We start from the raw sequence: 25118 nt of genomic DNA, 5'->3' as shown, positions 1-25118 counted from the left end.
ATACTCTTCACATTTTCTGTCAAGCAAGGGAGTATAGAAAGGGCTGATGACAATCATATAGGCCGGAATAGGTCATGCAAGTCTTCATGAGCCAGTTGGGTTGCAACTTGTAATTTAAATGGCCAAGTGCATCTGTTTATACAATCCAGTGCTAAATCACAGACTGCTACAAAGATATGTTCAATGTTATTGAGATAAAAAGTAGCCATGAAAGTTCACTGTCCTGACCACTCCCAACATGCCATCACCCTTCCTCTGTCAATAATGGCTTGCCATACTCAGCTGCACCCTGAGCAACCAGGACACGCTGAAGGGACCTGTTTGCAGGATGCTCCTTCAACAAGCACGACCCCTGAGCCATAGGCCCAGCTCAACAGTAAGTGGGGATAAAAAAGGAGCTCAATGCTTCCCAGAGCTTAGCCAGATGCTCCACATGACAAATGCCATGATCTTGACATGCACTCATGAACAGGCCTTTCTCACCACATAGGGAACCTAAGCAGTGCAGAAACTGAAGAGTGAGCCTCAACTTCACATCTGATTGTTTCCTAAACTTTCCTGACCTCAGAGCAGACTTCTTGCCTCACCGTGACCTCACCAGCTTCTTGCTCCACACCCTCATAGTGCAAAATGGGACTAATGAGCCCATCATGTCACAGCCAATAGATCTGTAACAGAATCCAGGCTGAGATATTAAAATGTGAACTCTGATAAAGGCCCAGATCCCATTTGTAGCCCAAACTGGGGTTAGCCCTGTTCTTTTTCTAAACCATTTTGCATTGTGCATATTTGAATATTTTAAATTGTAGACACAGGACTTACAGGCCATTATATGCAATCTTCCTCAGGGCTCATAATAAGTTAGGATCATGCCATGAGGGCTATTAACATATTTTTTGTAATAATTGCACTCTTAAAAATAAAGACCAACACTGAGGTCTACATTTACTGGGCAGAAGTGGGAGTCATTACAGCTGGCACAACAAGAAAGAAATGGCAAGATAAAATAGTTGTTGGGCTGCATGGAAGGGGGAATCATACCTCTTTACTGTCCATGGAATCATTCCATGCTCCCCCCTGGGCACCCGAGTCCCAGGAAGACAAGTAGCCATGGCTCATGAGACACAGAGGCAAAAATGCAAATGGATTGACTGGTACCCAGTAAGCTTAGTTGCTTTTGTCATGCAAAGCCCAGCTCAGAAAAGAAGCAGGGACAGAGATCTTTCATGATCAGTGACTGAAACAAAGAGAAAGTCGAAGGACTTACCTTGTTCACCCATCATCAGGTGTGAGAGGCCTTTGAAAGAGAGAGAAAGAGGAAGTAAGAAAAAAAGAACAAAATAGAAAAAGAAGCAGCAATATCCATGCACACTGGTTGCAGTCCAATACCTCTCAGGATTGGAGCTCACATACTTGAAGCAGATCAAGTATGGGTGTAGCACACAGGGCACACACACGTAGGTGCTGCTCTCCACACTGAGCAGGAAAGCATCTGTCACAGGTAGAAAAAACCTGCTGGTAGATGCAGAACTGTCTTTGAGTTTCATCGTATTCCTTGCGGAGCAACTCCAGAGGTACTGCACACTGGTATGGCTAAATGAGCTAGGAAAGCCAAGGTCTGCAAGGGGGCTCTGCAGGGAGCATTTGCTTCTCTGGAGAGCTATAGAAATAACTCCTCCTCAGCTAAAGATTTAAAATTAAAGGCTGCAATGGTCAGTGAAAGGGAGGCCACAATCCCACCACATCTGCTACAGAAGAAACATCTGGGCAAAACGTATACACACAAACACGGAGCTATCCTCATTCTTGAACATGGTGGCTTCAGCATGTATTTTTAGGAGTTGATCAACACTGCTCACATTTACTAATTAGATACCAGTACATCAGACCTGGCAAGGACTAAAAAAAAATTACCTGTAACCTAATTTTAATATTACTCTATTTTCTTTCTGGGAAGAACTGGAGATTTGACTTCCAAGGGCAGTGTGTTACTTTATGGCTCTAGAGCTAAAATTACTCTTTGGTTTCATAATTCAAGGTAAAGCACAGCTCCCCTCAGCAGTGACAGTCACTGTCAACTCTGTAGACGAGGCTGTGGTGGTCACTTGGGCAGCTACTGTCTCTGCCCAATAACTCTTTCTGACATAAAACTTGCTTGTTTCAATAAAAATCCACTTATACCCACAATTTTCAAATATGCTTACTGTATAACTGTATTCATACAAATATCATTTATATACTATTGTATATATATTCATACCTAATACATTAAGCATCAACTCATTAATTAATTTTATGACATGTTATTACAGAACTAAGATGACAAAAATCAAATCCTACCCACTCAAGCCATGAGTGACCCCTTTCATACTTGGTTCCCTGACCTTCTTTCCTTAGCTTGATTCCTTCTCCATATCTCCTACCTCTCACAGCACTTAGTATGGCAGGGATTTTGATACATGCATACACACATACCCTCACCCACACACACACCCTATCTTAAGTCAGTTTATTAGGCAAACAGGGCTGTGACTTTTTTAAATTCATGGAGACTGAGAGGTCAAATGAATTTATTAGAATTAGAATTTTCAACAAGCAGCATGATGAGTTTGAATTTGTTTATTTCTCTCTCTTTTATACTTTTGCTTTGCATCTGCTGAAGAAATCTAAAAACCAGATCATCCCAAGAATATGTTCACCCACAAAGAACTCCAAGCTAGATAAGGGGATTAATAATTGTACAGTCTAAGAAATGCAAATATCTTAATGTTCTTGAAGATTAGAAAAATAATTAGAAACACACATAGGCTTAGATTTTTTTAGGTTTTTAGCTATAAATAAACACAGCAGATTTGATACTGTAGGATGCATTTCTGCTCTAAATTATAAGATATAATTTCACTGGATCATTTTGCTCTGCTAGTAGCATGGGTTGAATTTGTGTCTCTATGGCCACTGACCCCATCATTCTTGATAGGTAAATCTTAGGTCTGTCCAAATGGGCACTTGAAAGTCACTGTAAAAGACACTGAAAAAGACAAGAAGACAAAAGTATAACTGCTAGGACCTACAAAGCACAGAGATCCTGTAGCAGTGGTGAAAAAGAAGAAAAGACAAGAAGGTGGCAGTATGACACGTAGCTGAAGCTGGCTGAACAGGGAGGGGACATCAGACCCAGATCAGAGGTAAGGGTCCCAAACCCTCAGCTCTTGTGCACCACAGGGAAGGAAAGCCATGGATAAGAGGCACAGCACCAACAGGTACAGCTGCTGGGGATGGCGGGGGCCTTGTCCACTTGAGGAGATGGAACACTGACAAAGAGAAACCTCCAGAGAGGGTTCAAAGCAAGATCCTGCATTAAACACCCTGAATCACACTGTAAGAAGACCCCTTCTCTCTCCACCAGACACAGAGAAGCTATAAAAGTCTCAACATATCAGGAATGTCAACACCCCTTTTGAACTTATCTCTGGAAAGTCAATGCTGTGTGCTGTATCTGTCAGGCACATCAGCCAGGTGCAGCCCAGAGCCCTTTGCCAGCAGACCAGGACTGCCCCCAAATGTACCCACCATTCTGGCCCCTGGTTTGGCCTTGGTTCAAATGCGTGTGAAAGAATGTCTCCCTAAGAAATGTTCGATTCTTTCTGCTTCTTGACAAATTTAAATACAACAGCAGATGTGGTATTCTATGTACCTCTTGATCTTCTAGTCCCAACTGGACAATGGAAGTAGGGAGGTTAATGAAAAATAAAGTGTCCCCCTGCGAGATGCTACTTTTTCCTTTTTAAAACAGGAAGAAGGGTGAACTTGGAAATACATTAAAAAAAAAATTATCTCTTAGGTTGTCCATCAACACAATTCATTATTTTAACAAAGAGGATACCAACAGAATTCCAGATTCATTATTAGATAGAATAATAATATAAATAATGAAATAACATATCAGTTTTCTCATCTGAAAATTCTCCTCCCTTGAAATTTAAAGTAGGAGTGAAAATTTATCTCCAACAATATGTCATTAACAACCAAAACCTTCAACAATTGAGATCTAAAATCTGTGACATTTGCAGCATGTGTAACAAAGGCCCCAAATTAGTCACAGTAAAATCAACATGGAAAATGTGAACTGACATCATTGTCTCACCTTTACACCAGTTTCAAGACATGACAAGACACTAAAACAATTTTCAAATCATAAAAGTCAAAGTCATCTCAAGGTGGCACGGAGTAGCACTTGCAATTGGACTACAATAAACTAACAGGGCACCCAATAAACCAATGCAATAGATGTAAAAATTGTTCAGAGCTGCAAACTAGACCAGATTTTGTCAGAACAGAGGTGACACCTATTACCATGCTATTCAGGCATCAACCATAAAGGCCAGCAAACCTTTCAGCAGGCTCTGGACACTAAATTAACTCATCAGGCTTCAAAGCGCATTATTCATACATACAACCATTGTTTGTGCCAATATCCATCCCATTCCAGGGGAATCCTGTATGAAAATCTGAGTTGCCACCTAAATACAGGTGAAACATGCTTTCCTTTTAGTCTTAAATTTGTTCAACAAGAAACCCTGATTGAAGCCTCAGGGCTGCAAACCCAGCCAGTGTAGAACTGGGAAAAAGTTGACACAAACCTGCATGAGCCACAATGGTCAAGAGGTTGTGTGCTTTTTCTAAACCAATCTACTCATAATAATTTACTGGCTGGTGAGTAGCAATTGCTCTGGAAAATATTTCGGAAAACCTCAGAATAAAAAGCTTATCTGCCTGCAAAGAAATTTTATGTCAAAGTCAGGAATCTGGTATCTTGCTATTCCTGAACTTCAAACAAGCACATGGCTTTGGAAGAAGACTCTCAACAGGTTTCTCAGATAATTATAAGCATCTGCTTGTGCTCAGACTCTTCAGACTTTCAGCAGTAATGTGAAGAGAAAGTGGCCTGCTTCTTCAGAATATTGGTTTGTTATTAAAATAATATGCCCATTGCTGAGGGCAGACAGACATATAAACTCTGCTCTCCAGCCATGATTTAAGCCTGCCACGACTGACTTTTCCTATTTAGGTCTGGGAGGTTTTCTGACACTTCTTTAACCTACTACCAAATCAGTATTATTTTCTTAAAGGTTAACATTAATCTCCCTTGATCTCAAAGTAACATTTCAAAGAACTAGATCTTTTTTAAAAATTGTGAACCATCTGCTTTCTGTATCAAAATAGTAAAATTTGGTGGCTCTAATTGTACAAAGTATCAAGAGCCAACACTGGATTCTTATGAAGCCATAAGGACATTTTTAACAAGTATCTTCAGAGTACAGTGATATGAAAGACGAATGTAGTTAAACAGCAGTCCTCATCTTTAAGGATTTACTAGGTGCAATTTTCAGGGTGATGGAGAAAATGAAGAAAACCTTGGAGGCAGTTTGAACTTCACCTCTACTGCCCCCCCACCTCCAGCACTTAAAATAAAAAAAAAAAAAGGCACAAAACCTAAGAAGGTTGGGAGAGCACAGAACACAGCTGAGAGTGGCAACTGATTGCAGCAACAAAGAAAGATGGACTCCCTTCATCTAGTTAATTATAGCTTGTCCAACATTACAGGGCCCATGCTCTAGGGGCGTGCACGTGTGCATGGGGGTGTGTGCACTGATAAATTGCTCTGTTAAGGCTGGCAGCCTCAGTATTTCCCTTTTAATGATGCTGCCAGACGATTAGCCCAAAAGCTCTTAATGAATGGGAAGAGAGACTGCCAGGCAGCAGCAGCAGCCCAGCTCTCCCCAGGGACAGGCTTGCCCACAGAGAATCCTTTCCTGAGTATCGGGCTCCATGACCCACTCAAACAATAACAGGGCCAGCTGCAATGTATGTCTGAGGCAGGATATTATGCCCTCTGGTCCAGGATATACATGCAAATCCTTTGTGGCAAAGCTGAAGAAAGAAATCATGCAAACCAGGAATTCTTCCAAAACTACTAGACATGTCCTATAGAGAAGAGCACTGTGATGAGTGATGGAGTCTGTTGTTTACACCTCCTTTCCTAATTTACTAAAACCAGTAATTCCTTAAGAAATAGGCTTTTTTTTTTCTCCTCAGAGCCTCCCACTCCAGCTCTATCAGCAGTTCCTTTTTCTAGTTAGGAAGGAGAGCTGACAAGTCCCTCATTTCCCATGTGGTCCTCCTTAAAATAGGCATCTTGAGTTCTTCTAAAACCCAAAGGCCAAGGAAGACTCCTTAAGAGTCCCCATGCACCAAAGAGAGGGCACTCCAGCAGGGCCAAAGGATGGGACTCAGAGGAAGAAGCAAATCCCTTGTGTCTTGAGAGATGAGAAGAATAGATGAAGAGGAAAAATCATTCTGAGGCCTGGTTCAGACCTTTTACCTGCTAAACAGGTTAACTTTGCCAAGAGGATGACCTGATTCCTTGCCTGCTGGCATACATGATGCCTGTTTCTTCTAACTGGGCAAAGCAGCAGCACAGGCCGGGGCGCAGTCAGTCATCTTTCTTTGATTCAACCGTGATACGCACAACAGCCAAGGGGCTACTCGCAGGCCCCAGCAGTGAGGCCAGCCGGGAGTGCAGTTTTGTTATTGTAGCCGGAGGCCCACTTCCAATCCAATTACAGACAACAGCTGTGCTAGCTCCTCTTTTCCATCCCTTTTGCTTCCTCTGCTATGTAATTCCAGGATAGGTTTTGTCATTATGGGGGGGGGGGGGGGGGGGGGGCAGTGAGTCTGGGTGGGTGGCCCCTACTCTGAGTGGTCAAAGGAATAAGAGCATGAGCTAGAAGCCAAAGAGAAAGTCATTTACCCCAACATCTGTGGGCAGAAATAGTGATCAAACCATACTATCTCCATTCCCCCATGGCAGAAACAGTATTCTGACATCGCACATGTTATGTTCCTATAAATATTAACGTAGGGAGGGCTACAAACATTGGGATGTTTGAAAGGATGAAATTAGACATACAAGTCTTCGCAGAGATGGCCACATGCACAAGAGAATGTGTGCAGGTAGCAAGACCTGAGGGTGAATACATTTTATGGCTGACCATAAGAAGATGTGTATCACTACAAATCAGAGCACCTGATCAAGTAGGTGCACAAGTTGGGAAAAGAACTGCTAGGCATGGAAAAGAAATCTTCAGCCTGGAAAGACATCTCTGACAATATATATGGTAAAGGTAAAATCCCAAATAACACAGAGCAGGTGAACAGGGAATAATTTTTTCCCTATTTGTCAGAACACAAGAAGTAGGAGTCACTAAATTAAATTCTCAAGTAACACACATAAAAACAAGTGAAAGAAAGTACTTTCCACACTTGAATGATTAAATAATGGGACTTGTTATCACAGGATACTGTGGAATTAATAAATGTAAGTGGATTAAGAAAAACAAAGACTGCACTGCAGAAAATATGTCCATCAATGACTGTACAACACCTCGATATGGATGCAGCATCAGATCAGAATGTCCTTAAAACAGTGACTACCAGAAACCACAAAGGTATATCAGGACAAGACCAATGCTAACTTAGTTTCTCAAACTTCTTCCAAAGCATTGACTTTCATAAAAAGACACTTCTGGGCTAGATGAATTCTTGCTCTGAGCCCAGCGATCACTATTGCCATATTGTTGCAAATGGGTATGCACGGAGCTGAAAAACATTCACACTTCAGTGTAAGAGGAACTGATTTGAGGACAGTGCCTGTGCAGGGCATGCAAAAATGAAAACAGTGGTGGCATCTATGAAGAAGAACATAAGCCCGTACAAACTGGTTTCAAACACTTGTGTGAGTGGCACTGAAGATACAGCATGGGCGAATTCTTACTCTGACCTAGTACCTTCTGCAAATAGGAAACTTCAGATGGGCTGAAACATGATTTACACATTTTCATGCCCAAAAAGCAGAGTTCAGCTTCAAGGAAGCAGAAGCCAGCATACGGGTACTGCTTAAATGACCCTATGACATGGAGCTGGGGAGACAGACTAAAACAGCAGTGCTGAGATGAAAAAGGGAAAGAAGCGTTAAAAGATGGAGTTTGAAAAATTAAAGACCTGGATCAAAAAAGTGCTAGTATGCTTGTGCCTTCAAGGATCTCTGTATCTTTACGAAGGAGTTGTTCAGGCAAACAAGGACTAATTTTTCCTCAGGACCCCAACTAACTAGATCATTTCTACTGGGTTGTGTCCATTCAGTTCCACGCCAACTCTAGTCAGCGGTAAAATCATGACAGCAAAATGCTCAGAACTTCATCTCTTAGCTTCCTCCCCCTGAACAACTGAATATCTTCACCACAAAGTGGATAAGCATCGCATGAACAGGAAAAGCACTATTTAAACTTCAACACACCCCAGGCATCAGTACCAGACACCACAATATCAAGGACCTGCTGCATATATTCTTCCACTAAAAAAAATTATGTGAGAAAGAGGCATATCACTTGCTCCTTGATCTATTGACCTTTTCCCAACAATCTGTCTTTCAGATTAGACCACTGGCAAAGAGTAGAAGGTGCAAAGAAAGGGGCAGATATTGTGCAGAGGTGACAGAAGCATCCATTCTGGTCCGTGCAGCACACCACTCCCCAGCCAAGGCACTTAACCTCTGTAATAAGGCTCTTAACCTCCATTACGTACAGCCCAAGATCTCTAAGCATGTTGTGAAGGTGCAGTGAGGCTGTAGCTATAGACCCAAAGGGAAAACTCAAGTACTGAAAGAAGTTATTCCTCCTCTACATGACACAGCGAGTCAGTGACCCAGCTGAGTATAGACAGCAACAATCCCAACTCCAGGGCCCTGCTCTAAATACTTGACTTTGCTGCTTATAACGTGGTGGTGTTATTTTGTGACCAGGAACGTAACATTTGCAGGGCAGCTGGGCTAACGTCTGACAAACTCCCTTCATTTGTGAAATAGGCCAGATGGGATCTTCAGATGGCTCTTGAAAGGAGTGTAGCACACCAGGCGCTGTTGCCAGAGTACCCCTTCTTCACAAGCAGAGACCTCGCAGCCAGGGAACACTCATACTACACATTTCTGTTTACTTTGAACAAGTCAAACTTCTTCACACCTAGTAGAGCCCTATGGTCCCCACTGCTGCCAGCCCCAGCCTATTCACAGCTACCTTCTCTTACTGAGGAATTAGTTCTAACCAGTCTATTCAACAATAAAAAAAATACTCAATTAATCAATGGGCTCTTTACAGCCCTTCTGCTGCCTGTGGGTAAATAGTTACCACTAGCTCATAAAATTCCTAATTTGTCTTGCAAACAGAAGATGGTTAAAGCAACCATTCTGACAGGGGCCCAGGGCTCTGTCCTCACAATACAGATAGCTGGATGGCCAAATAGGAAGAAAACCTCTGCACAGCCAGGCAGAGGGGAAGTGCACACCCAAACCCTCATGGTGGTCCATGTCACTGCCCAGTCATGCAACAATGCCAGTGTCCTCCCCAGGGGGCATCTGAGCAGAGGATTAGACTGCCTAGGAGTAAGCAGTTATAGAGTCCAATAATCAGGTATGGGTAATGGTCAGACTGAAAACATACAGATGAGTGTGAAAGCACATGGAAAAGAGCATTCACATGTGACTAGAAATCCACATGAGAAAGCATGCAGCAGACCTGAGAACAAGAACACACGTGTATGAGCGATAGGGTATAATAAAAAATGCACGTCCAAGCATATAGATTATGAGAATAAGAGGGCAGTGGGGCAGAAGAGCCCATTCAGAGAGCAGAAGGATGGACTTCTCCAGGGTGCCCACAGTAGCAGCAACATGGTCCTGCCCTGGTTGTGCCACATCTGCTTGGGACCCTACTAGTGATGCTGTCATCCCCTGCACACTGTGCAGGTCTTGAAGATGGCTCTGATGTTTTTCGAGGCAACACTCATTCACGGCATAATATAATGAGTCCTACTGGTAGAGCACAGCAAGGCCATGCCTTCCCAATTCAACCATCCTCTTCTGCCATAGACACCAACACCTTCAGGACATGATGGAGAGACTTGTGATCCCAAGTCCTTGGTGCATGTCCCATCAAATCCTGCCAAGATGAGAGGAGACAGCAGTTCCTGGACACCTCAGACTGAGGCAGAGAAGGTACGTGTTCAGCTCCATGGGTCACTCAAAAGATCCAATGTTACAGTTCACAGAACCTTTCTTTTCAAGGCATGCCAGGCAACATTTGCCATTTGGCCACTTCCATCCCCATTGTTGCCAGCTGAGATGCACACAGAATGCAAAGGACCTCAGCAGAACAAAAGGAGACTGACAAGAGAATCCAAAAAGCTAAATATGCAGGGAAATTACCCGAGCAGCTGGCCGTCACTGCATCTCTCTGAAGTGTTCCACAAATTCTCATTATCCAAGTGTAGAAAAGAAGCAAACTGAATGGAGAATTCATTCCAGATCCTGGTTGGGTTTAGCAAAAGTCATGCAGAAAGCTGAGACGGAAAAGAACTTTGACTCTCCCATCATCCCACTCCAGCCAGGGCAATGCCAGCTGCTTCCCTGGGCTCTCATTTCCATTTCACATAATGATAAACCAGGAGCTGCCTGAGCGTGAGGTAAAAATTAGTTTCTTAAGCTTCAGTGGCAACAGAATGTGGACTACAGCATGAGATAGTCTAGTTCAATTAACCCTGGTAGCTGAAGTTGGAGAACTCAGATCCTTTCAGCAATGAGAGAGCAATCTGGGGAGTGAGGCTTGGAGTTCTGTGTGGTAAAATACTTCCTTGTGGAAGGACTTGTCAAATAAACAAGCAAATAAAACACACGTTCTTAATTTCCTTTTAAATGAATCATTTGTGCCCTGTCAGGAATGAAAGTTTTGATGCCTAAATAAGAACACACATTCACATTCAGCCAGAAAGATACTCATTGGTTTTTAAAACCTAAAATAAAGTATCAAAAACCTCCTTTATTAGTGGGACTAGCAAATGGATTAGACTCAGTAGGAGAAGGAAAATGACTGAACTAGATTTGTATGACAGACTACACACAGATGTAACAGAAATAAAGTGTATATAATGCAGTGTTCAATGCCAGGTAATTAGCAATACAAGCAACCATTTTTAATGTAATTTTAATTCAGAAAACATCCCTTTAACTGACCAACACAATGTAATCTCTGAAGAGGGAAGTTTGTGACCTTTGCAACTATGAAATCCTCCTTTTAGCAAAGACTTTGCAATCCAGACTCTGATGTCCAGTGTGAAGATTTGTTCTGTACGCTCTCAGGAAGCACGTTGAGATTTCTGCCCCTGGTAACTGCCCACCACGACTCTTTAAAGAGCAGCCTTTCATCTCAGCAAAAGCAACACTTACCTGGAATATGATTGACATCTGTCGAGGTGTTTTCATGGCAAGCAGAAGGGAGAAAAGGAAAAGAGAGAGAGAGAAGAGAAAAAAGCCATTAGAGGTGCACACAGCAACTTAGCATCCTTGCATGGAAATCAATTTCATGCAAAACCAGAAGTAATTAGGTTTGTTTGAAGGCCACCCATCTGCAGCCAAGCACCCAGTCATGCAAGGGAGGAGGCATTGGCACCCTCTCCACTGTGCATGTAAAAGTAAATCCACCATCATATCTGTCCGGAGAGAGAGTTCCTGGAATCAGATAGAACCAAGCCACATCAGTTCCTGTAAGAATATTAGTTAAAATATTCTACTGTTTTTCACACACAAATGCAAAAGACAGAAACAAAAAATAACCTGCCTTCAGTAGGTTTCTATTGCACATAAATTCAAGCAAGTTTTCAGATAAAAGAAAATAACCTGCTCCCCTTTTACGAGGGGCCATGTGAATTTATGACCAGGTGCAAGACACTCAACATAGTCCCAAAGTCTAGAAGAGAGCCCATTCCTTTTCATTCCTCCCGTCCATCATTCCCAAAACAACATCCTTCATTGCAGACAGCAGCAGGGGTGGGGGAGAAGGAGTGCCAGAGGCTTGCACATCCCACATGTTGTCTTTTCACAAGATGCTGAATTCAGACCAAACATCATTCAGTATTTTTTCTCCTTGTGACATAAGACTGCTTTTCAGAATCAACCACATAAATCCCAGAATAAATTAGTCTTCTAAAAAAGAGAGGAGCAAGACTATGTAAGTGATCGGTTACTATCAATCACAGAAAAGGCATATCTTTGAACGTAGTGTCTGTTTTGGGCAGAGCCCACCGATCCCAGAGAATGTCCTTTAAAAAAAAGCCTCTTACAACATTAATTTAGTCTTGCTCTGAATATCTACACTTATCATAACACCATGAGGGAGGGACCCCTGAAATCTCATGGGATTAGACCAGATCAATCTTTTTTTTTTTTTTCCCCAAGGCAGCCCTCCAATAAAAAAATGAACTTGCTTGAGGAAACAGTGGGGCCAGTTTTACAGGTAGCATTCTTCCCTGGAAGCTTGTACCTTGCCCAGGCACTGTGCTGCTGCAGGTATCATCTTTCCAGTAAGACTTCAAAGCAATACATTAACTATTTGGACTATTACAGGTCCCAGACCACTTCTGCCACAAATCTAGGAGCATGACATGCTGGGTGCTTTGCCTACACACCAAGGTCTAAGAATGTATTCTCCTTCCCTGAATATCCCCTCCAATTTCCATCAGTATTCCCCCTTTCTATCCAAACCAGCTGTGCTGATGTGAAACTGGTGCCACTTGTCTTCCCCAGACACTTGTATTTCGGTGGTGAGTGAGTGATTCCTGTGCATGTTGCTTTTTGTTTATCACCTTGTAATGGCTCCAGAATAATTTGAGGAAAAGTCCCTGTGGTACATCACACATATATCAAGCCATCCTTCCCTAAGGAGGTAATAACCCAAATAAAACAATGCAGAAAAAGGGGAAGGACTGTTGCATCAACTCATTTAATCTCCGTGGCTTCCACTAAACACATATGTCAGATCTGATGACTGTTATTTGTTGCCTTTCCTCTTTTAACACATAATTGTATCTAAGAACTGGTGTCTTGGCATGTGAGCCTGAAAGGACACTTAGCAATGAAAGTTTGCCTGAAAGTAATTATTTTTAGGTAGGAAAAGAATACAAGTGTCAGGTCATAATGCATGCACTGAGGATGGAAGGCAAAAGAAGGTGAGAGCAGGGGCAGGAGGAAGGAGCAGACCCTTAATCACTGCAGAATGTGAGCCAAAGAATTTACAAGTCCACACGAGGTGTTGCTTGGGAAAATTCATGGCAGTCAGAGAAGGTGAACAAACATTTCAGAAGAGGAAGAAGGAAGCACCATAAGGTACTGAAAACGTTTCTGATATTCCAGCAGCTGCCCCAAAGCCTATTCTAAGCAGGTACAAAGCTCTAGATCCATGTTGTCCTCTCAGCGTCCCTGCATGCCTGACAGAGGAGGGGGCATAGCTGCAGCCTGGGCTACCCTGGGGGCCCAGGAACAGCAGGCAGCCTTACCAGGGTGTCTGTGCTACAGGAGGAGATCTGTGGGATGTTTAGGGAATAAAAAGGATCAGCAGATAGAAAGGGCAAAGGAAAGAGCTAACTAAGGGTGAGCAAGTGATAAACACACTAAGCAAGTAAGAGAAGAGGCAGTGGGCTGTAACTGATACACTGCCTGAAATAATACTTATTTAACCCGTGCACGAATTAAACAGGTCATGAAGCTGTTAAAAAGAGAAACAATGAAGTGTTAAGAGCTACTCTAAAATGTAGTTTCTCAATGGCAAGTAACAGGGGGCAGACAGCAAGAGGATTTCCTCTTACCCATGTTTTTTGTTCCGATGTCCCTAAGAGCAGACATCCCTGATCCTGACTGGTTTTACTCTTAGCTTTCTTTCTGCTGTACCTTTTTTGGAAAGTCTCCACCCAACGCAATTTCTGTATATACTAGTTGCATTAGAAAAGCCACTGTTTGCATCTCTGTGACACTTTTCCAGTATTTACCTATGTGGCAGCCCAGATCATTAGCATTACTTCCCATACTAAATACAAAGGGAGTTTCTTGTATTGCAGACACCCCCCCATGTGGTATCTGCTGGCAAATGCTGATTTTCAAATGGTGAAAGTACTTGGTTTTTATTTTAAAACACACATGAGAAAGCACTGCTTTCTTTGTGAAGACAAAAATGGCAAAGAGCCAGTCAGTCCTCACAAAAGACCCTACAATAAACACCACTGTGGCATACAATTGAAATTGCCATGCAGGTCTTCACAGGAAACCCCGTAACACCTCTGCAGTGTGGTGTGCCACTCCACTGGGGTGCACAGTCAAAACTGTGGTTGCTTTTATCGACAGAAGGGACCCTTTTGATGTAATACGATATGGCTGGTGGCTCCACAATTAGAAGAAATCTAATGCCTCAAGAAAGGTAGAAGATAGAGATGGCAAATAGGCAGAGTGACCAGATTTGGGGAGCTGAGCTCACTGTCCTTCAGACCCTCTTATCTGACATGTTCTCTCAAATTGTCTTCATGTTTTTCTGGTCTGTTTTCAAAAGGACTGTTTAAAACTTGTTCCCAGTCTATGCCTCTTCCATCAGCACTACTTTTGTCCCCCTAGGGACCTCCTACCTACTGGGACTGAGGAGGTACAGTGTTCCCCAATTAAAGAGGGAGCATGCAGAACCCATGGCTAACAAAAAGCCCAGTGGCCATCGGACTTACTGCCACGCGGATGGAGGTTTCTCCAGCTTCTTTGGCTCAGAGCATTTCAAATACAGAAAGGTCTGCCTCTTAACGAAAGACAAGGCAGAGTTTGCTTTATCCTCTACATGAGTCCATTTATCGCTCTTTTGTAAAGGACTGAGTCCCAAGCCGGTGCTGTTTGCTTTTGTTCTTTGATGCTAATAGCTGGGTTGAGAGAGGGATCAGCAGGGCTGCTGCCTTTGTCTGGTGCAGCCCCAGCCATCTGGGTGGGGTGGAAGGGGAAGGAGGAGGATGAAGGGGAGCAGAAGGAACAAAGCAAACATTATTATAGCTCAGATAATTCCCATGCCTGTAGAGGAAACATCTGAGGTATTTTTAACTCTAACATTTTTAACAAGAAGTTTAGCAGTAAGGGAAGGTGTCATGAGAGTGCACTTCTCTCTCTCTCCAACTGGAAGACAAGGACAGCACATTGTATGTACACCAGCCCTACCCATACAAATCACCTCGACCTGAAGAGACGTCCTTTCGTTCCCATCTCCACGGTCCATTCAGTCTTGTCCCCACTTTGATGGGCTGTGGACACCTGTCTTCTGCCAGCTAAACTGAGAGTCACCGATTCACTCATCACAAACTAGCTGTCAGGCATCATAGACTAAGTGGAAATAAGCACCAAGAAGTGAATGGCACTGTCTTGTACTACAAGTCCCTCAAGCTTTCTGGCATCCCCCACCAGGGCTCTCTGGTTACCCTCTCTCTGAACCCCAGTGTGTCGAGAGCACTGGGAGCAGGCAGAAACTGGAGAGAGGAGGACAAAAGTTGTAACACTCAGAGGCATCTTTTTGCCATAGGAGACCCACTCCCAAATAAGAGGACATTCTCTCTTTAGATGGGAAAATGACCTTATTCTGAAGTTACAGACACCTAAAAAAGCTTTCCTAAAGCAGATTTGGCTCTCATCATGTTGCAAATACAGAAAATGGATATAGCTACAATTTCACTGGCAGAAGCATGACTGACTGGGAACTCTCAGTCACTTACTTTGACTTACTGATATATATGAAAATGATTCGGAGACCATAGATTGATGCATTTATGGCAGCCTGTGAAATTATTCAAAAGATATGTGATGAGACAGCCTGGACTCCTGTGATGTGGTAGTAAGAGAAGCTGGTGACTCAGAACCAGGTCATTTCCTCTTAACTGAGGTCTGATGAAACATTTTAACAATTTGATGCATTTTGGTCGAGCTGGAAATGCCTCAAATTGTAATGAGCAAAGTCTTCATTAATTTGATACTTCATCAAACAAAGTGTTAATTCCAGATGCTGATTTGTCAGGTGGTCTCACTCCATTCTAACTTGGTCTGTTAAGGTAAAGATAAACATATGGTCCTGCTTCACCTCCTATGACAAGCTGTTGTGGACCCAGTGCTGTTGGTGGAAACTGTACAGACTCCTTGTCTTTCTCTTCAGGACACAGTGGTTCAAAGCCACCTGGGAGGGTTACAGCGGCATAAAATGAAGTATCATTTACATTGTATAAACAGTTTCTAACAACAATTTGCTTGGGTAAAGATGGGCTCTGTAATGAGATCAATTCCAAGCATTAGCACAACATTGCTATACTGCCCATGCTCACACAGGAGATAAGAACCTTGAAGATTGTTCTATTTATGGTTAATTAGGTTAAAATCTTGGCTCCATTAAATTCATAAAAGACTTGACAGTTACTTTGATAGTGTCATGATTTCATCCCTCATATTTGCTTAACATCTTTTGTCTTACTCTGGTAGCAGGCTCGGTTTCTGGTATCCTTCCACTGATTCCAATGGAATTGCCACAGTAAATTTGACCAATTCTATTTAATTCACTAAGAATTTAAGATACTGAAAAAAATCCAAGACCACTCGAGTCTATGATGTCTGTCACTGAGCTGTGCACTAGGATCGTGATGAACTTCACAGTACTAGCAGGTGTAGGCCTTATTGTGTCACTCCAGAAGAATAGGACCCTGTAATTTGTGTTAATGGAGTGTTGAACACTTCTGATTTTATTCAGTAGAGACAAGTGGTGACACATACACAAACAAGTTCATTACAATCAATTACATTTCTCTGTGTCCTTTGTCCTGTGGGATCTCTTAGGCTTCAGTCTCTTGGGAATAGTACTCACTTGATATAGTGCATAGAATTGCAGACATTTGTGGTACTGTGCCTTTGCACAGCTAATACTTGGGATCCCAAAGCACTTATTAGCTGTGAATATAGGAACCATTCATCCAGTATTGAAATGCAGCCAGTTCTGAAGTGAAAGAGACAGATGCTTAACAGCTTATAGGAATGCCATACAGCAGTTCAGCGTGTCAGAGTTATAACAATAAGAACCACTTAAAGAGGCAGAATGAAACTTGGCTGATTCTACTAAAAGTGCCATATGATTTTAAAGCAGTCCTGATTTAAATGAGGTAAAGGGATTTGATTTCAAATCTTATCTGAATGATTAACAGTGATTTGATGCCTCCAATGCTCTTCTCCATACTGTGCGCATTAATGTTGTGGGCACCCTGCCCTCTCCACAGGGTCAAATGTGAGGTTGAATGACACGTGCCTGAGTATGTCACCCTCTAAAGTATATGAAGTTTGAGTGGACTGTATATTTACTAAAGAAAACGGACCCTTTATGTCAAGGGGCCAAGCTTTCTCCTCCCAGGTAACCAAGACACTCAGGCAGAGTAGGCTCTATAGCTAGCTGGGGAGACGTTTGCAAGCCACTATGGTTTTGCTACAATTGCCTGGCCATTTAGAAAAGTGCTTTCATATCAACATGGTATAGATGGGTTAAATATGCTTACTGCTTTCAGAAACAAATGCACAGAGTTGCTTAGCTCCAGAAAAAAAAAAAAAAAAACAAAAAACAAAAAACAAAAAACTTAGAGAAATGCATTCATAATAATCCCTCTAATTAACTCTGTATCATTACTATTCTTAGATAAAGCTGCTTTCTGATTTCACGGCTTTCAGTGAAAGTACCATTCTCTCCCACACATCCTAACAAATATGCTCATGTACATTCCTTGGGGCCCTGGCTACATCACTGGGGAAAAAGTCAGTAGTTGTAGCCTACTACTAGCAAAAATCCAACTGGAATTTGATTACTTAGTGCCCTCCAAACAATCTGTTCATCTTCACTTAAACTGCCTAGATACATTGCCTAAGCACTCTAAGATGAAGCTTCTTTCTATTTCATCCTAGGTTCCTGGACACTGGAGGATATAGAGGATTTGCTCCCTGCTATTTTACACAGCACCCTTGTACATCTCCATTCAGTCAGTTCTGTTCACAGTCTTGTAGAGCACTCAAAGATACATAACTGTGTAACTTCTGAAAGGCAGGTGCAAGCAGAAAAAAAGTGTCCTCCATGTTCACCACAGATAGATTGAGAAGAAGCTTATCACGCAGAAAGGGAAGTTTTAGTTTAATGTTATAAAAATTTGATAGCAACAGAGTAGTGAAGGCTCTCAAATAGTTTGACTACTGGGAGCTGGCCACAGCATTGGAGAATATTAAGAAAAAACTAGACAAGTGTTTCTCATTAATTTTTCAGATATACCGGATCTTGTCTTGGAAAGACTAGTTGGCCCTTGAGACTTTTTCCAATCCAATTTTCTACAATTTTATTATTCTAATTCAAAATACACTCTATCTGGACAGTCCCATCAGTAATAGCTGCCAGGCATCACAAGCTAAGACCTTTGGTAATGGAGCAGGGCAGATACCAGGGCCGAGCATCTGACAGCAGCCAAGTGCAGGTACTGAGGGAAGAGTCAACGGAACTGAGAAAATTCACAATACCCTTATTTACAGCTTCCAGCAATGACAGGCTGGTAGAGATTGCATCATGATCAAAATATTTAAGTCCTTGATGGATTTTTCCCTCCTTGAATTTGTCTGGTCTCTTCTGGAACTAGAATTGATGTGGTGTGAAACACTGTTTTTGTTTGTTCATTTAAAATCTGCAGCTGAATGTATTGCATTTGGTATCCCCTACCTGTTGCTTTATAAAATACTATGAATAAACATTCTCTATTCAGCATCACCACAGCAATCTTGATTATAACTATCTATCTCATCTCCAGCTTTAGACACTTCTTTTCTAAACTGAAGAGTGCTGGTCCATCAAGACCCTCTGCATGTGGCAACCATTCTGTGCCTACAGTGAAAAAACATCTACGTTATCTCCAGTGGGACCAGTTTTGAATTTTATCATTGGGTTAGTTGTACTGGGCCATTTGTGTAATTAGTACACTTTAGCACAGGTCTAAACCCATCGAAGCCTGTCCCTCTCCCAGGGCCATACAGTACTGCACAATCTGGCCAAAAATCCAGTGAGAACAAAGCTATTATTCTTGTTAGAAACATAGGCTGACAAGTTTATGAATATGAAATACAGACTGTGTTTGAACAAATAAACCTAAAAGCACTCTGCCTCTCTGGAGATCCTTGTTCCTAAGCAGGGCCTGGTGCAGATCCAGACCCACTCTTCTCTTTCTGTTTAGCAGTATCATGCAAGCAGCACTATAAAGAGCATTCATCTGCCCTAGAATTCACTTGCAAGACTTGGGCCAAAAACAAGCTATAGCTCCTGTGGAGGAAGAGTAGGTACCAGAGGACAAACAAAGCATGTTGTAGAAAAACATGGACACTCTGATAGTGTGCTCCCAAGTTACTCACATACAGTATTGTCTCCTCCACAAACACTAGGATTTGTCATTCAATGTTCCATACAAACAGCAAAAGACACCACAGAGTTCATCATGTTACATACTAGAAGTGCCAAAGCTCCTTCCATCTAAGTGGCGACCTACAGACAAAAAAGGGGACTAAATTACTTTCCTGCCTTCAGCTACAGTATTTGGGACCACTATTTATAAGCCATTCATATATTAGGAGTAGTGGCAGGGTTACATAGAAAGTTGGTTTTGCATTTTCACAGGTCATCTTCAGTGGTAAAAAGAGGACAGTGATTTCTCCCTCCCTCACAGCTCGGATGAAACAAGAACCTATGATGTTCTACAAGCACACGTTGCTTACGCTTCTGCCTGCTTTCTCACACTTCTGTAACATTACCTAGGCATCTCTGTACCTTCTTCCATGACAACACTTATGGCTGGAAACTCCTATCCTCTTTCAGATTTCACTTCAAGGTGAGAGAGACTCATGCTTTGCAAAGCATTTCAAAAACTTTGCAAGAGAGTTGCATTCCCATAATCAGCTGCTTCCTCGTGTTCTAATTACAGTTGAAACTAGTTTCCCATTACAAGCCAAATTTTCTCTTAACAAGGACTAAATCAACCAATGTGACACTTCAGTGGCTGCATCATATCATATCATATCATATCATAGCAAGAGTTCTTGTAAGCTGAAGGTGACTCACACAACCTATCTTTGGGATACAGGAGCCAGTTTCTCTCCAACAGCCTTCATATTTTAATTGATATAAGCATCAGGAAGGGATGGCAACTGGATGGATCTCCCTAAATGCAATATCCTCCCCACCAGGAATGTCTTCCATGGATTCACCAATATAGCTACTTCTTCTCAGATCTCTCAGATCTAGCAAAGGCAATAATGCTAGAAGGTTAACAGAACACAAAAATAACAGAGAGCTTGCTGATGGTGATGCACAACTGTGCACTTTCCTATGCTGACCACCACAAAAATTAACCTATTTTTTGATCAGTCTTGTAGCTTACACTAAAACAAACTAACCATGTGACCCAGGAAGCTAAAACTGGCTTCACTGCAGGTACTCTGCTATCTGCTCAAAGTACTGAAATCAGGTCCATGGTGTTTCAACTTTGTTTGCATCACCTGCAAGATGTGACACAGAGACTGGAAACCAGGGCATTACCCACTATATGCCGCAGAAAGAGAGCGCTTCTCATCCTGTTGAGCAAGAACCTGCACACGTGCTGAGTATTTTCAGCTTTGTCTTGTTCTCAGAACGTCACCATGACAGCTACCAAGGGCATTTACTACTCTCAAATCCATTGCAAATTGTGCTGCCTCTATTCCTCTCTTATCATCCAAAAAATGATGGACAGGAATGAACTTCGGGCATATTCCCTGTGACATACACAGCACTGAGGATATTCAATAAATAGTAACACAAAGAACAGAAAAAGGAGTTAACACAAGGAGACTTGGAAAAAAAAGTGATAAGTAAGCAGAGAAAGGGCTCATTAAGCCTATGAAGTGGCCCAAGCTATAATCTATTTGCTGTACCCAGTCTTGGAATTAATAAAACAAATCCCTCGATAAGTCTGACAGAGTTATTAGAGGATGTTAATATTCCCCTCAGAGCAATCTGAAGAACTGGAGCTGGAGCCACAGAAGGCTGTGACTAGCCTACTTAGGCAAGGGTGGAGGGAGAGGAAGGGGGACCCTTCTCCAAACCCACCTGACCCTCATTGTCAGCACTGCTTCCTTCTACCCAGCCTGCTCTGGAAAGAGTCAGAGACTGCAGAACAAGGGGTAAACCTGCAAGGAGGAAAACTCCTCATCCCCACCTCTGCTGCCAGCATAATCTTACGTGAGGCAGGAAGAGAGATGCTGCTCCACTGGCTGAGCTCTGTTCTATCTAATCCCTTCCGTGCTCACAGCAGGCCTGGGTGCCAGGCCACGGTAGCAAGGACATCCCATACCACTGGCCTTAGAGGCCACCACCTGAGCTCTGAAGAAGCAGAAGTCCGTGCAGCCTTGGAGGGCAAGGAACATTCCTTTGCCCAGTTACACCCGGCATTTACTAGTGCCATATGCCAACACTCCTTGTGCTGCATCACAGCATCCCAAGACAGAAATGGCATAGTAAATCCATCTGCAAGGCACACAGATGTCACATAGAAACCAAGAGGTGGCATTTTCCACATTAAAAAGGACCTCTCGCAGGCTTCAGCCAGTAGCTCAGGTATTGTATTTTCAGTATCATGGTACCTCTCTGTTGGAAGGTCTAAGTAGAATTATTAGCATTTCACCACTGAATCCAAATCACACAATGTTACACACCTCCCTAAAATTGCTGAGACTATACATCTCTTCTTGAAAAAAAAAAAAGAGGGGAGAGGAAATAAAACTCCCACTTTCTTTCTCAATACTGATCATAGCCAATACAGAATTAAATTTAGGTTTATTACAGGATTCAGATTGGATTAGTTTGTAACTCAGTTCTGTATTGAGAGCCTTGCAGAATACACCATACTTGAGCAGTTAGTGACCTTGATCGGGCCATGTCTGCTCTGTTGGGCCTTCTACTTAGGGCTTGAGAATTCCACATATTAACAGGAGTAGCCACTGCACAGGAACTTGCTGGAGTGTCCTATGCCAACCTGTGCTGTGTGTGGGTAGGTGTTATGACAGAAATAACATTCCAACACATCAGCAGAAGATACATGACTCTCTTTGCTACACAAAATAAAAGGCACTACAGCATGGGAAGGAGGAGGAAAATCCATCCAAGGTCCATCTGATGCTGCATGAAAGCAGAGTTCCCAGCCTCTGAAGTGACATAAGATTTACTATCTATACTCCTCCTGTAATTATGTCTTATTAAAATGTCTATTTTATTATACTATTTGTTGTTGAGCCTTCTTATTTAGGTCCAGAAAAATCCCTTCACACTACCTCTTGCTTGCTCTCCCATCCACCCACTCCCCAATGAGGAACAGCTCTAAGGGAAAGACTCAGAAAAGGCTGCCACAGTGCTGGTTAGCAACCTGGTACCATCAGGTGTTAACAACTGTGCTTCAGAAGATCTCTCTGGACAAGAAACCACTCATAGCCTCCTGGTCTAAACACTCATCTCCCCGAATTGCCTACTGATTTGAAAACATAGACCATCATCTTGAAATTTACTTGGTATCTATAATGCGCTTAGCATGCCTCTGGGTTTGGTGTAAGTAAGTATCAACTAATTATTGATTCATTCACTTCAATTCCAATTAGGATGGAGTTCCAGTGTGCCTGTAAAGTGAGAACTCTATTTATTACACATAAAAATATATAGTGCATGCTTCTCCAACTTACAATAATCATCCTAAATACAGCATGAGTAATCAGAAGAAATGCATCTTCTTTTTCTCTCCCTCCTACACTTACATATCATTTTTAGAGTATGTGTTAGTGGGTTTTATATTCCATGTTATTGCTGTATTTGCTTCTGCAATATATATATTTAAATTAAATAGAAGTCATCAAGAGGTTCTATTGGAAGCATTTGCCTTGTTTATTGTTGAAAGGCGCTGCTTGGAAAAGAGTAACTGCTGACTTAAGTAAATGTGAAACATAATGACGGGAAACAGCTGCATTCTGCATCTTTCAAAAAGCTAAATTTTCTTGTGTGACTGTTTAAATGTAGACCTCCAGCCTGCAGCAGGATCCATGCAGATGCAGACCCAAGTGCATAACCACAGGGCAGGGCAGGACCTCATACTCACTGAATTCTGCAGATATCTCTCTTCATTGAATGGACTAGGATCAGGCCCCTAAAATTACCAGCATTTCCATGCAGAAGAATTCTGGGTTTGTTCTTTCTATACACAGTCCAAAACACTTGATTAATGTGTTAACTTAATACACATAAGCTCATACCCAGAACAACAGAAAACAGCCAGAGAAGGTGCAGGAAAAAGAGCTGTACATCATTTTGGTATTGAAAAAGTGTTTACAATTTTCTGCTCTTAAATCTGTGAAAAGTCATGTGTGCAATAAATGGCTTCCATGCTCATTTTCTCATACCTGTTATACAAAATACGCTGAGTATGAAGCTTTCCATATCCAAGTCACCAGTTTAAATCCACTGTATATTAATAAAGATTCAAAGTTATTCCCAGCTAGCAGTCCTTCCATGACCTAAGTGAAAGCAGATGAGTGGAGACCTCAATTCATATTCTGGCTGATTTCTGAATCCAGAAAAGCCATTATCAAAATAATTCGCTTCCAACAGTACACAAATGTGTTGAGCATGGCATGAACTGAGAAAGCACAATCCCCCCACCAAGAAGACTGTCAAACACACTGTCAAACAGTAGCATTAACTGATACCTCACTTGGGTCTTGAGTACAGAAAGAAACACAATTTAGTCTCTTATTTCTAAGTGCAAATTCTTCACAGAAAACTTCCACCAGATGCTTGTTTCATGAGTAAAAACTATTACCTCTCCTCCAGGAACTGTTATTCCTCACCAGCCAGCATCCACTTCTGAGTGTAAGTGTTAGGACCAGCAGCATATGGCAGGCTGTCCCCAGAGTGTTTGTACCTCCCTGTCTATAATGAGGTCATGGAGAGCCACAGCTCTCTCTTATTCCCTGAACAATTCAGGGCCCATAACAGCACCAGGAACCAGGGAAAGCTGTTCAGTTTGTTCTGATTACATCTTACAGAGCCTCATTCACCGCTAGGTGAGTGATCAGTCCCATACTTAAAGAGCTAATAAAAACTTCCTTTGCTAGGGAGACACAGTCCTGAAACAAAACAATGACCATTAGGGAGCAACGACACAATTCATCTTTGGATTTCAGTGATGGTCATAAGGACTACTGCCGAGGGATCTGGAAGAGGGACTTTTACTTCTTTTCTATGCCCTCTAATTACTTAAAGGATAATATATATTCTCTCCAAGAATATATCAGTGTGGATCCCACTAGAAATGACTGGAAAGCAGTAGCTTTCCAGGACTGTAGGAGAAAAGTATTTCAGTTATATCAAGGCGTGACTGAAGGATGGCATTCCTGAACCGGCATTTGACCTAGATGCCTTGTCAAAGACATAATGTTTAACAAGATAGAAAAATGATTATTCTGTATTGCCACCTCACAACACATTGCAGAAACAGGCACTAACATCTGCTGCTGATTTCACAGAACCACAGAATTGCAAAGTAGCTGAGGTTTGAAGGGACGTCTCAAGACTGTCTATTCTGTCCCCCCCAACACCCTCAGGGTCAAACTAGAGCAGGTTTTTACTATCTTCAAGGATAGAAGACTGTGCAATAGTTGGCGAAGTGTGCCTGGATATGTAAAACAGCCCACTCATTTAAAGAGAGCTAGACATAACCTCTAAGTGGTTCAGAAAGGTGTATCTTTGATGGGCTGGATATAACTATAAGTACACAGTGAGGTGGTCCAAGAGATGGACTCCTTTCCCCTCCACAGAGGAATGCAAGTTTGAGAAGAACAGCACAGATAATGATTTGCAGAGAACCCCAAGGACACGGTATGAATGAAGGTGGTTTCAGTTATGGAGTTATGGAGTTTCAGTACCATTTTTTTTTCCAATTGATTGCTGCATGATACAGCTGAAGGAGATGAAGATGAGTCTTTGTATTAGGGGACATCCACCAGAAGAAACATTCAAATATAGTACAGTCTAATGCTGCTTCAAAGAAAACTTTAGAAAGCAGATTTTGAGGCTTCAGGTAGAAGTTAATCC

General features: G+C 42.2%; 1 protein-coding gene across 21 annotated transcripts in view; it reads right to left on the bottom strand.

The window, feature by feature from the left end:
- Nucleotides 1–25118, bottom strand: part of NRXN3 (neurexin 3) — a 1014891-nt gene that overhangs the window by 917968 nt on the left and 71805 nt on the right. For all 21 annotated transcript variants that reach the window (XM_042790607.1, XM_042790621.1, XM_042790610.1 and 18 more), the window contains exons 3-4: nucleotides 11336–11353; nucleotides 1268–1297 (exon numbers count right to left, since the gene is read on the bottom strand). In XM_042790607.1, coding sequence (XP_042646541.1) covers nucleotides 1268–1297; nucleotides 11336–11353 — 48 coding nt within the window. The remainder of the gene's footprint in view (nucleotides 1–1267; nucleotides 1298–11335; nucleotides 11354–25118) is intronic.

Source organism: Tyto alba, unplaced genomic scaffold (assembly GCF_018691265.1).
Source record: "Tyto alba isolate M040663 unplaced genomic scaffold, T.alba_DEE_v4.0 Super-Scaffold_18, whole genome shotgun sequence".
Taxonomy (NCBI): domain Eukaryota; kingdom Metazoa; phylum Chordata; class Aves; order Strigiformes; family Tytonidae; genus Tyto; species Tyto alba.
The sequence above is the reverse complement of the archived record's forward strand: the minus strand, read 5'-3'. Positions and strand labels throughout refer to the sequence as shown.